Source organism: Vombatus ursinus, unplaced genomic scaffold (assembly GCF_900497805.2).
Source record: "Vombatus ursinus unplaced genomic scaffold, bare-nosed wombat genome assembly UNPS02014789.1, whole genome shotgun sequence".
Lineage (NCBI taxonomy): Eukaryota > Metazoa > Chordata > Mammalia > Diprotodontia > Vombatidae > Vombatus > Vombatus ursinus.
The window spans coordinates 22,735,234-22,748,906 of NW_020954567.1; the positions used below are offsets into that span (position 1 = coordinate 22,735,234).

The window sequence follows — 13,673 nt, forward strand, 5'->3', positions numbered from 1 at the left end:
TTCCCGTCTTCCGCTGCAGTAGGAGCCATTTCGCGACGGGCTGCGCGCGGGAGGTTGCGTGTGTCTGTGGGGCCTCTCTAAAGGAACTGAACCACGCGCGACTTTCGGAAGAGCAGCACTTGGAAACACGGGGAGAAAGACGGTAAGAAAGGGGAGTCATTCTTGCCTTTGGACGTGGTGAGGATGAGTGAGCGGGGACTGTTTTGGTTTATTTTTTTGCTTCTTTGCTGTTACCGCTTTGTCGCTAAGCGCGGGTGAGGAGGGGTGGGGGTAGGGTAGCCTTCGCAGAGTCCCGGATGTTACTGTGCATGCGCGTTCTCGTGCCTCTGCGCATGCGCCGTCAAGGAACTTTGCTCACGTAGTTAAGTAACCTTTTTACTACCTCAAGTTTGTGTGAGAGAAGTGGACGTGTGTTTTGGGAATCAGGTACCTTTGCCGTCTACTCTTTCCCCCAGATAGAAACTCAAACTTGTGTATTTTTTAATCTCATTATGGCACAGGACCCCTTGTTTGTTTCCATGAGCTCCTAGTCTCTATAACATACGCACGGTAACAAACTCTTATAACTGTGATTACTGTCACTTTCCTACTTTCTCAGTCTTGGTCGCTGTGTACTGTTTTGTTTTGTTTTGTTTTTTTTTAAGACATGAATATTACCCATGATCCACTTAAACAGCATGCGCTTTTTTAATCTTTAGGTCAGTAGGTTTAGTTTTGCAATGGACCACACATACGTTGGTCAAGCTCTTTATTATTAATTTTGTAACAGTGTTATGGGTCAAAAGCCCTGGTCTCCACAGGTTTTGTAGCTAACCAGATGCAAATGATAATTTTAAGACCATGGTGTAACTATTCTCTACCAGTAACTTAAGAAAGGCATATTTCTCAGCATCTTCGGATACCTGTGTTTTGGGGCCAGATTTTTGGCGTGCAAGAAACCATTGTATCGTTAGTAGTGGAGACCACCATGAAAATATTATTTACCCAGAAGAAAGCCTCTTATATAAATTTCGAATTTACAAACAAGTTAAAGGGTGATTACTTGTAAGCTAATGGGTCATAGAACTGGAAAAAGGGATTTCTGAAATAATCGAGTGCCTCCCTTTCCCCCTGAGCTTAAAGTGATTTGCCCAAGGCATCTCAGCCAGGGAGAAAATTAGATCCAGTGTCTTTTAGTACAGAATTTTCAATTGGCTACTTTACCTCTGTTCGTAATATAAAATGATGTACCATGGGTATCCTTTTTCTGGTTCCCAAAGCACACTAAAATTATTTCAGTAAATGTGTTTCTGATGACTCAGGAGTGTGAAAGGGATGGGACTTCTAGTATTACACTGGAGCAGGAGCTTACTAGTTGTCCAGCATCTGTAGTTCATGTACTTAATGACCTAAATATAATATTAACTTACTAAATTTGTGCATAGACTTTAGCTTAAGTCTTAAGGCAGAATGAAAGCACATAGTCGAATAACACAATGTTTTATATACATTTTTTAAAATATGCCAAGTTTGTATTTATTTGTATGTTAAAGTACCTTGCTCTCTTTGTGTATGACAGTGATATGCATTTTACTGGTGTTTTGAATTTATTTACATTTTTGCCATTTTCTTTCTCAAGGTTTAACAAGACACCTGCATCATGGGTGACGTCAAAAATTTCCTGTATGCATGGTGTGGGAAAAGGAAAATGACTCCAACCTATGAAATAAGAGCAGTGGGGAATAAGAACAGACAGAAATTCATGTGTGAGGTACTAAAACAATACGATTTTGGTTTATGTGACCTATAAGAAATGAAGTTTCTATTCAAAGAAGGGAAGGAAGTGGGGTGGGGGTGGGTAAGGTGTCTGTCCTGTCTGTGTCTACTTGCTGAACTGTGTGTTGGGATACCAGCTTAGACATACTTAAATATTGACAGGAGACTCCCTTGTCCATACCAGTAGGACAGAACAAGGGAATTGAGACTAATGAAAGTGCAGCAGTCTGTCAACTATGTGCTGACTTGGTCTATTAACTACTTCAAGAGTTGGAGACTTCTGATTATTGTATACATAAGTGCTTGCTTTAGTAAGATACAAAGGAAGCTTTCTTTCACTGAATTATCCAAATTTTGGTACTGAATATGCTAATACATGAGTAAAGGATCTAGACTAGTGGTAATTTTTCCCCTAGCCAAATGCTGTGCATGATTATTTAAGCACTTACACGGTGAATTTATATATTTGCCAAGGATTTGTAGAGACAAAGTTTGTAGAGAGCTATTCTAGAGATTAGCTATTGTTAGCATTTACTAACGTTCGCATTCTTTATTATCATTATATTTATTCTTATTACTTATTCTATGAAGTAATTTTTTTTTTCTGTTTCAGGTTCGAGTGGAAGGTTTTAATTATACTGGTATGGGCAATTCCACCAATAAGAAAGATGCTCAGAGTAATGCTGCCAGAGATTTTGTTAACTACTTGGTTCGAGTGAATGAAGTTAAGAGTGAAGAAGTTCCAGCTATTGGAGTAAGTATAAAATTACCTTTGTCCAATTACATGGGGAAACTCTAGGATACTAATTTTGTCTACTTTCAAGCATTTAAAAATTTTCCTTCGGATACTTTAGCATTGCTACAAACAGCAGCAGGGTCCTGAACTAGGTTTCAAAAGTTTTGAATTTTGTTCTACTTTAGCATTTACCTGCTTTGGGATCTTGAGGAAATCCCTGAATTCCTCTCTTATGTTTTACACATTATCATGACAATCTTTATTAAGAGCTTCGTTATGAAAAAAATAAGTTAGTAAAAGGTACTTTTATTATGAACAAAATAGTAATCCTTTATTGGGTTTTTCTGTACATCTGTACATATATTTAACGTGGTTGGGGATAAACATTTGTTCCATTCTCTTTCCTTTTTGTTGATACTTAAGTATCTTTCTTAAGTATTACCCCTCTCCAGCTTTATTAATATAGTTATCATCATTATCCTCCCAAACCCAACCCCCTTCCTAGCTTCTGTTTCCCTGTGTGATACCACTGTCCTTCCAGTCACCCAGAGTAGAAATCTTGATATCATTTTTTTACTCTTCTTTTTCTCTCCCTCACCCCCAAACTAGATTCTACTTATTCAGTATTTCTTATATTCTTCCTTTACTCTTAACATACTCTAACCATAGCATTTCCTAATTCTGGCCCTTAACTCTACTTGCCTGGGTTAGTTATTGTAATAACCTCCTAATTATTCTTTCTACTTTCTAGTACTTTCCTTCCTCACATTACTAATCCATTTATCTTTCTCTGTACCATTCTGATCATGTCACTCTGAGCTTGAATACAAGACAGTGATTTTTATGTTTTGAAATCTGTTTATGGAGTGGATTTGGCCCTGTCCATTACATTAAAGTGGTACTTTAAAGAAGTTGCTTCATAATACAATAGATTATCTCAACTGACCCCCACCCCCTTTGTTTTGTAGCAGTTGCTAACCACATTGAGGGATGCAGGAGTGTCCAGAATGTTAGTCTTCCAAGATACTGTACATAGTTAATATTGTTACCAGTAAATGTAACTAGGAAAAGTTAAAATTTGTCATAAAAATTAATCACGAGAGTTTTCTAAGCCAGGATTTTAAAGGATTTGCTATTCCTTATGAAATTAGAGGCACTTAAATTTATAGCTTTCTCTTCTGCAGATAGCACCCCCAGTTACTGATACAACTGACTCAGCAGAGGGTGGTGGTGGAAATTTATCATCTAGTTTGGGAGGACCTCTTCCTCCTCATCTGTCTCTGCAATCAGGTAAGGGTCATAAATTTGTATGTATGTATCTTCTTCCCTTATAAAAATACTCCTTTCTCAAAATGTCTCTATTACAGGCATGGATTTTCACAATTTAGCCAATAGCCTGTAGATGCTCAGACCCCTTAAGAGTCTAGCTGATATGGCGAATCTTCAATAAACTTTGTTTTTGGCTGTCAAAAAAAAAGTCTCTATTACTTAGAAGGGCAACAGATAGGATAACACTTGTGTGTTAAGACAGTGAATTAAGGATTTTCTGTAAGATAGGGCCTGGCATGGTGCTTTATACATAGTAGTTTAATAATAGATCACTGAATGAGGTGAAAGGATCTTCAGGATCAATTAGTCCAGGCCAAATCTGAACTAGAACTCTCATTACAACATTCTTCACCAAATGGTAATTTACTCTCCCATTTAAAGAGTACCTGCTCGATGGAAACCTATTACTTCCAAAACATAGTAATCCACTTTTGGAGAGCTCTTAATTGTTTTATAATGGGGATCTCTTTAGCTGCCATGGATTTAATTACCATCTCTAATAATCTCAAATCTACCTGTCCTACCCCGACCTCTCTGCTAACTTCCAGTCTCAAATCTCCAAGATATTTGAATTGGATGTCCAGTAGACATCTTAAACTCAATCTGTCCAAAATAAAACATACTATCTTTCCCCGCTTAAGCCTATCTACCTCCTACCTTCCCTGTTATAGGGCAACTCCATCCTCTCAGTCCCTCAGGCTTATGACATGGGTGTCATCCTTGACTCTTCACTCTCTCTCACCACCACCCCATCCAATCTGTTGCCAAGGCCCGTCACTATCACCTTTACAATATCTCTTGGATACTCACATTCTCTAATACTTCTGCTACCCTGTTGCACTCACATCACCTTTCAGCTGGACTACTGCAGGAGCCTGCTGGTGGATCTGTGTGCCTCAAGTTACTCACCAGTCCAGTCCATCCTCCATTCAGCCACCAAAGCAATTTTCCTACTGTGCAGGTCCAGTCATGTCACCTCCATACTTCAGTAGCTCCCTGTTGCCGCCATCCCCTGCCCCCCAAATGAAACAAAATCTTCTGGTGTATAAAACCCTTCAGAATTTTGCCCATCCTACTTTTCCATCAAGTCTTCTTACACCTTACTCCCCAAAATGTACTCTTCAATCCAGTGGCACCAACCTCTTTGCTGTTCCATGAACAAGGCACTCCATCTCTTGACTCCTGGAATTTTTCTTTGGCTCTTCCCCCATGCCTACAATCCTCTCCCCCTTTATTTCCCCGTCTACTGCCTTCCTTGGCTTCCTTCAAGTATCATCTAAAATCCCATCTTTTACAGGAAGCTATTCAACCTCCTCTTAATTCTAGTACTTTCCTTAATTTATCCTGTATATAACTTGTTTGTATATATTTATTTCTCATCTTCCCCCATTAGATTGTGAGCTCCTTGACAGTGGAAACTATCTTTTGTCTCTTTTTTTTAATCCACAGAGTTTAGCACAGTGCCTGACACAGTAGGTGCTTAATAGATGTTGATTAATTATAAATGTTTTTCCATACATGTCACACAGGCAGTAAGTGGCAGATCCATGAATCAGACAGAAATTCTAACTCCACATCTAGTACTTTAACTACACTGCACTGCATTTGTACTCATCTGTTTCTTCTGTCTTGCTGTCTTCGTGGATTCCCACTTTCGCTTCTGAATTTCCTCAAGAACACATCTTAAGTTACCCTGTCACCTCTTGAACTTCTGCCTTTTCAATAAGGTTTTATCCATTTCCTAGTTAGGAATCCAATCATTTAAAAGTTTCATTGTTCCTGAGATGTCAAATTTACCTCCTGGAAAAGTTGTTTATTGCTTATTTGTATATGGGGTATCCCCAAGGTGTTTGGGATTACCATCTATATGTTTCTGAGACCATTTCTTCCCTTCCTAGATTGCAATCACTTGTGAATTACTACTTTTATCTACTGGTACTCTTTTTCCTTTGTTCTATCTGCTACTCAGTAGTATCTGGCTTGGTAGACAAGTGGATGGTTTTCTTCCTTCCCTTTGCATTATGAAGGCCTCTTGATTAGATTGTCTAGATACTCTAGGAAAATGTCTTTCTTCTGGCCCTTGTCAGGTGCTTTTCATACTTGGCAAAGATCTTATTTTCTGTATATCAAATCATAGACCAAAATGTAAATTCCATTTCCAGGTACAGTCTTTACCAGCTCTTCACCTCATAGTTCTTCTTTTTTTTTTTTTTTTTTTTTTTTTTTTTTTTTTTTTTTTTTTTGCTTTTTGGTGAGGCAGGTGGAGTTAAGTGACTTGCCCAGGTTACACAGCTAGTAAGTGTCATCAGTCTGAGGCTGGATTTGAACTCAGGTCCTCCTGACCACTGCACCACCTAGCTGCCCCTGATCTACTTCATCTTGACCTTTTGCTACAGTGGTAAAAATATCACCTTGGTCCTTAAAGTTTTTCTTTTTCCCTTCAGTGCTTTCTAGCTTCTTGTTGTATGATTTATCCCTCTGTGATTTCCTTACAATTAGGTAATTATAAGTGTGACAATTCTAAGGAGGCTTTCTAGCTTATCCTTCATAAATTGCCTCAGAAAGACAGCACATTTTGCTTTGTTTCACATTAACATGGCTTCTTAAATGTATCCCCTCAGCACAGATCACTTCTTGCCACTGTTTTTTTTCTTCAGAGTATTACTGAATGCCATTTGTTTTGAGGGTACCTGTGGATCTACACTTTAATTCCTGGGAGCTCAAGAGCTGCTAGTTCCTCAGAAGATTCTTCTCTGGGAAGAATCTGTTGCATAGTTCCAAAGGTTCAGTGGTCCTCTATCTTGCCTTTTCTTTTTTCCCATCCTCCAAATATATGACACAGGTTAGAATTACTCTGTTGGGATTCCTGTACTATTTAATTTTCTCTTTGAAACACCTAATTGCTTTTTATCCTAGATTATTAATGCAACGATTCAAAAAACTACCCATTTTTTCACTCTCTGAAAGGTAATGATTTTCTTTCCTTATAGATGGTACCCCAGGACTTGGAGGCTCTGGTTATGGCCCTGGTACTGGTCCTGGTGGCACATGGGATCGTGGAGCCAACTTAAAGGATTACTACTCCAGAAAGGAGGAGCAAGAAGTACAAGCGGTAAGCCAGCTTCTGTGGTTTCCATTTCTAGAAGTGCAATTTAAATCTTTTAAGCTGTTTAAGAAAGGTCTTAGCTAAGAATTAATGATATTTGTAGATTAAATAGGGTAATTCTTTTAAATGGCAATTTGAGGAATCACATAATGTACTAAATATGCATTCAACCAGATTTAAGCATAAAAGATATCTGATTTCATTAGTATTCTTATCATTGCAGATTCCAACCAGGTTATAACTTGGTTGATAAGTCCTGTGGAAATGCATTAGGAAACTGGAATCTGGTAATAGACAATAACAGTTATGGCTATTCTAAAAAATAACCTTTTAAAGACTTACTGTTCTCCTAATCTATGCTATTATCTTTGAAGGTAGAATTGTCTAATTGATAAACTAGAATGATGAAAAACTTCATTTTGTGATTTAAAAAATTTTTTTCTAGGTATATGTTTCTGTATGATATTAACTGCGTATTAGAACCAGATTAAAACTTGTATACTATTTAAAATGTCCTAAACTTTCAGTTTGACAATAATAAACTATTCAGAACCTTGAATATAAACTTGGACTACGTAGCTAACAATAGTGGCCACATATAATTGCAGTGATTGTCTTAATCCTTAGACTCTAGAATCAGAAGAAGTGGACTTAAATGCTGGTCTTCATGGAAACTGGACCTTGGAAAATGCTAAGGCTCGGCTGAACCAATTTTTCCAAAAGGAGAAGGTCCAGGGAGAATATAAATACACCCAAGTGGGTCCTGATCACAACAGGTTTGCTTGTTTCGCTCTTTTCCTTTTATAGTAAGTTAGAATTAAGTTTAGGGGATAGTTTTGTTGAAGGCTATTTTATGTAAGTGTTGGCTGGTTTGGCTTCTGGATCAGCAAAGGTGACATTTGATAAGATAATTTACTTAGTACAAGAATTTCCATTGGTTCAAGTTGTCATGTCGGGCATTTGGAAAACATGACTTTAGATGTGATAGAAGTCCATTTCTCAGCAGAAATGCTGTCTGTGATGTCAGACCTTCAAGGTGCTGATTTGGGGGATTGGAAGGCAAAGTTGGTGGATCTGAATGGTTTGGTCCTGGCTGACTTAAAAGATTTATAAAGATAATGCCTGTATTGTTGGTTTCCACTGACCTTCATCACAGCCTGGCCATTTTAGATGGTCAGAGGTGACCTTTAAAGTGGTATCCTTTTTTTTTTTCTTTTAACATCTGAGGTTTCCCGTACATAGGTTAGATTGCACCTAAATGTGCAACCAAATGGCACTTCAATATTTTCCACTTTCACAGTGGCCAGTCCTCTTAAAGATCCCTGTTGAAATTGAGAGCCTTGTTTGAAAGGTGATTAAGGAAAGCCTTGTTTTTGCATGTGTGTTCAATTGGCATATGTAGGGGCTTTATGGTTTTGTCTATGTTAGTTGCTGGGCTGTTTTCATGAGGATTTTAGGGCATCTCCCTCAGTAGTCTTGCTAATGATATTGAATGCTTTTCAAAAATCTATTGCTGATTATCAGATTTGTAACTATAAAAGCTAGATTTGGTGAAGCCTTGTGGTTAAGGTTATTTTAAAGTCATCTATGCTGTAGGCCTCCCGTGTGTGGCAGTATTGTTATAATGGTGAATGTAAGGGGGAGGCGGTTGTGGTGGTGACAGTATGTTTCTCAGCCTGCTTGCTGTTCTTCCAGAGAGCATTCCAGGGTGTATTAATTATTACTCCCAGGAAGGCTCGTATGGATTAGACTCTTATGGGGAGCAGCATATTGTGGAAAATGGGGAGGTTGTGATGAAAAAACACTCTGGCATATCCAATAATAATGGATGTCTTTCAAATTTTTCAAAATTCGTACATTGAAAGGTTTTCCTTGAAAAAGGCAAGGGAAATTAAATTTGTGGATATGACTCCCTGGGATGCATATAGCAACCACAAAAGAAAAATTGAAATAAATTTTTTAATAAAAAGCATCTAAATGCTATGTTGAAAGCATGGCTCCCCCCAAATGTTTTGTTAATCCTAAGAAATTCAAAACATTTTCTTTCTGGTATCAGAAAATTAAAAATAACATTGGAATAGAAGGTATGTAAAAGAAAGAAGTGAATTTTCATTCTTGATGCTTTATTTCTTCTCCAAGGAGGAGAAAGAAAATTTACTTTGCATCAGAACTGACTGAGCTTAACACTTGATAGCTTTAATAAGGTATACAAGACTGATTGGAGCTCATTGTTGTATAAATATGGATTCGTAACATCTCATGAGTGACTTCTGATACGAAGAATGTGAATTTAAGAATTGGAGGCAGCAAATGGGAGACATAAACAATTTGGGGGATCCGCTAACAATCATGGGCATGATTCCTCATGTCCTATATAAAAATCATAGCAGACAGCAACACCAGAGGTCTGTGTTAATCACACATGTGCTGCTGCTTAGGCCGTACTAAGCAATCACATGGGAGACTATTGTAAACTGATTTCTGGTGTCGCTGTTCCCCCTAGGTGGAGGAGAATGAGATTGAGTGCTGACTATAAGCCTGGCTGAGAAACATACTGGCATCGGTGTCATTAATGAAAGGGTGGATGTTGTGCCCCTGAGAGCCAGTGGCCTTTGACCCATGAAGCCGCTGTGCCTGAAGGTCAGTTCACAAGTGGTACAGGAAGGAGTCTAACATTGGTTTTAAAGCCTCATGAAACCTGTTTTATTTACAGCACAACGTCAAGGCTAGGTCCCACCTGAGTAGGAAAAGTGCCAGAAAAGTTTTCAGAGGGCAGCTTCTTTAAACCCTGGATTGATGCCCTGTAATTCCTTAGCAAGTTCAGAAATAGTTTCTAGAAATTGGTTTTTATTTTTATTCTCCAGGACACTAAATTAGTGGAATATTACTGGTGCTTTGTGTGCTATCAAGGGCTACTTCCAACTGCAGGCAGATCCCAGAATCCTGTCTCTCTTGGAGCCACTGATGTGCAGCCTCTGTGTGGGTGTGTGCGTGTGTGAGAGTATGTGTTTTGTCTCTAAACAGGTCACTGCTACAGTCAATAGTAGGCTGTATCATACCGAGGAATCTTGTTGAAAGAACCACAGTCTGCGTTAGCAGAAGAATTGTCAGCCTGCTTTTATTCCTTAGTCTCAGGCCATGTGGAAAGCTCATTTTGCGCTGAAGCCTTGCTGGCTACTCTCTTTTCTTTCGGATTGGAGTAAACAAACATAGAACCAAAACTCAGATAATTTCTTTTCAAGAGCATTTGGCTCTTCATATAGACTATAGTTGTCTTGTACTGTGTTGTATTATTTGAGGCTAATGCACATAATTTGTTCTAGGGTTGAACAGGAGTAAATTTTTTACAGTGGGGTTTTGCCAAGATTTGCCTAAGCAGTTGGAAAGCCTGGCTGTTTGGGGAACCCTGGGTTCAGTCTTTTTTAGTAGTGGAATCACTAACCTTGTCTGTGTATGTATTGTTACAGGAGCTTTATTGCAGAAATGACCATTTATGTCAAGCAGCTGGGCAGAAGTAAGTGCTTCTATTCCTCTGCTCCTTTATACTGGTACTAACAGTTCATAATAGCTGGCATTCATATATTGCTTTAAGGTTTACATACTACTTGACATAAATTATTTCATTTGATACTTGCAAAAAATCCTGTGAGGTAGGTACTATAGGTATTAACCATCCTTACTTTCCAGATGGGAAAATTGAGGCTCGAAGAAGTTTAGAGATTTGCCTTGTGGTCGCAAAAGTAGGCCATATTAGGAAGGGTTCAAATTCAGTTCTGCAGGTTTCAAGTCAGCACTCAACTGTTTTGTTATGCTGCCTCATTAAAAGACTTCGTTGACCTTTATTATCATCATTGACTACTCTATGTACTGTAGTAGTCTATTTAATATAGAAATTCAGAGATACCTTGGAACCTCGTTACATGTTGAAACAGCCATGAATATATCATTCATGTAGTATATCAGTGCAGAGAGAGTGATGACAGTGTTTCAGATTTTCATATCTACTAATCTGCCAGCTTCGAAGGAAAAATCTGAGGGTATATGTATTTATCTTACCCTCTCTGAGCACAAAGTCATTCTTTTAATTGATTATTTAGGCAGATTGACTACAGAAAAGAATTGACAAGATTACTATAGATGGTGCAAAACATTCCGTAATAGCAAAGGGGGCAAAATTTTTGAGAGGAATTGCCTTAAGTGAAACAAAATCCAATGTTACTTAATATAGCGTTGAAGAGAGATCTTTGAGTTTCTGTAATTTGAGAATTTTCTCTTTATGGGCTGATGAAATAAAAAAGGAATCAAGTGACAGCACCTTGGTCAGCAAGGGCTTAGAGAGACAGCTACCTAAATTAAGTGTAACTAACTGCTGATTGACGACAGTTCACTTAAGCTGAATGGAGAGAGAGTTGCCAGTACTGATGACAAATTATTAAGAATGAGGGATAGAAACTGCTTTTGAAGACATAAAGGATCAGATTCTACTAAATTGGCAAGTACTGAATTTGTGAATACAAGTGTAAGGCACTGATGCTCAGCTCTGACTAGACTATTCTTGGGATTTGATAATCGTAATAACAATTTCCATTTAAGAGTCCCATTCCCTGTATCCTCTCAGTTTTGTCCATGTTGTAATTATGCAGAAATTAGCTGTTTACATTTATGATTGTTAGTGTTAATGCAGTGACTTTAAGAAAAAGACTGGTATTAAGACATTTTTTTCCCCTTCGATTCTTTATTCAGGGTTTCTTAAACTTTTTCCACTTGCAACCCCTTAAGCGCTTCTTAAGTTGACATGCTTCTTGGTGACCTTCCCTCTTTGGATTTTTTCCTTTTTCCCATTGAAAAATTCCAGGATTTTTCAACTCATTAAACATTTTAAACCTGCCATGCCAGCTAATTCCTCTTCTGTTTGATAGCTAATGATATTCTTTCCCAAATTCATAAGTGTTTTTAGACAAAGTACTCTTTGGATTATTTTTATTGCCACAAATTTTTTATTTCAACATGACAGAACACATACTCATTAAGTTTTCAGATGACCTTAAGTTTTATAAGGTTTGCTGAGACTTGGTGGGTAGTCTCAATACAAATGGAGTTGAATAAATTGGTTCCATGTATGGTCATAATTAAGTCACATGTGGTTCAAGGAGAAGTAAAATAAAACCACCCACACTTTACTCTCAAGGCTCTGGCTTTGCCACTAACCAGCTAGGACCTTGGATGATGAGTGTTTAATCTCCTTAGGCCTTCCTTCATCTGTGGAAAGAGGGGTTGAACTGGGTTAAGTCTATTTGATTTTTAAAAATTCAGAATAAATGCATAACGATGGTGGTGGACAAGAAATGACTGAGTTAGCAGTTTGGGGGACAGAAAAGATAAGTGAGGTGCTGAGATCAGTTATAAGTGGGCGCTATATCATAAGTGCCTGCTCTGTGCCAACTTTGAAATGATCCAAAATATCTCTAGTTGTCCCTACCAGTTGATGTTGCCATGGTATAACATAAACTTCAGCTGAAGGCCATCAATGTAAAGAAAGAATGAGAATTCAGACCTTTTGAACAAATACCAGATAATTTGGGGTTGCTTGATAAAAGAGATTAATAATATGATTATTATATGCTAAACATACTGATTGATCTCAAGGGATGAAGTTACCACATTTACTAGTTTTGTGACCATGGGCAAATCGTTTAACCTCTTTGAGCCTCAGTTTCACATGTAATCTAGATATACTTGTGCTCACTAATTCTCTTGTGAATTTTAAAGCATTACATGAATGTAAGTTGTAAATGAAAAAGAGTACTGGATTGGGAGTCAAGTGGTCTGTGTTTTAGTTCTAATTCTAATAGTAATTAGTAAGTATGACTGTGTAAGTCTTTTAAGCTCTCCAAGACTCTTCTCATCTCCCTCATCTGAGGGAGTTTGTGTGATCTTTTGAGGCTCCTATCAAAACTGATTCTTTAAATCAAGAGCTTATATTATTTAAATTAGTTACATGGAAGAATTTTCTGTTAGAATAGAACTTTGGAATGGCTTTTGAAGAATATTATATACTCTTTTCTAACTTGAAACAAATAATAGATTAAGCATCAGCGCCCCTGCACTTGATTTGATACCTGTCTCCATCTTGATTACCGGGGTTAATTGAACTAATCTGGCCACTAAGTGGATTATGTTTATGTTCCTTTTTTTTTTTAAATGCTTTATGTTATAGTAGTGATCTGAACTAGGAAAACAGCTTACTTATATAAATCATATTTTATATCTCAGGTGGTACTACACTGTGGAGTTATCTAACAAGCTTTGGTAAAATAGTTAGAAAAGGGCATTTCTCCTGTGCTGTATTCTTTGTAATACTGTCTAAATGGTGGTTCTGAACATAGTAGATCCTAGTTACTGGCCCAGGAACAGTATCTTTGTGGATCTTACAAGTATGCTGTTACGTTACAGGGATTTTTGCACGTGAACATGGTTCGAATAAAAAGCTGGCAGCACAGTCTTGTGCACTGTCCCTTGTCAGGCAGCTCTACCATCTTGGAGTTGTTGAAGCTTACTCTGGGTTGACAAAGAAGAAGGAAGGAGAGACGGTGAGTACTATAGAAGTGAGAAGATGGGAGTTTTCTATATATCTCTTTGTTCTATCTCATTCATAATAAGACCATCACCATTCAAGAATGTAGTGCAGTTAAAAGTTGTATTTACAATCGGATCTGAGTTCAAATCCTGCCTCTGCTGCTTACTAAC

General features: G+C 37.9%; 1 protein-coding gene across 2 annotated transcripts in view; it reads left to right on the top strand.

The window, feature by feature from the left end:
- Positions 1-13,673, top strand: part of DHX9 (DExH-box helicase 9) — a 39,856-nt gene continuing 26,183 nt past the window's right edge. The window contains exons 1-8 of one of the 2 annotated variants that reach the window (XM_027868404.1): positions 1-142; positions 1,619-1,750; positions 2,369-2,509; positions 3,676-3,781; positions 6,811-6,932; positions 7,554-7,702; positions 10,394-10,440; positions 13,380-13,516. In XM_027868404.1, the coding sequence (XP_027724205.1) occupies positions 1,640-1,750; positions 2,369-2,509; positions 3,676-3,781; positions 6,811-6,932; positions 7,554-7,702; positions 10,394-10,440; positions 13,380-13,516 (813 nt within the window). In that variant the 5' untranslated portion in view covers positions 1-142; positions 1,619-1,639. Of the gene's footprint in view, positions 143-1,618; positions 1,751-2,368; positions 2,510-3,675; positions 3,782-6,810; positions 6,933-7,553; positions 7,703-9,472; positions 9,567-10,393; positions 10,441-13,379; positions 13,517-13,673 lie in introns of those variants that run through there. The other variant, XM_027868405.1, reaches the window with a different exon arrangement.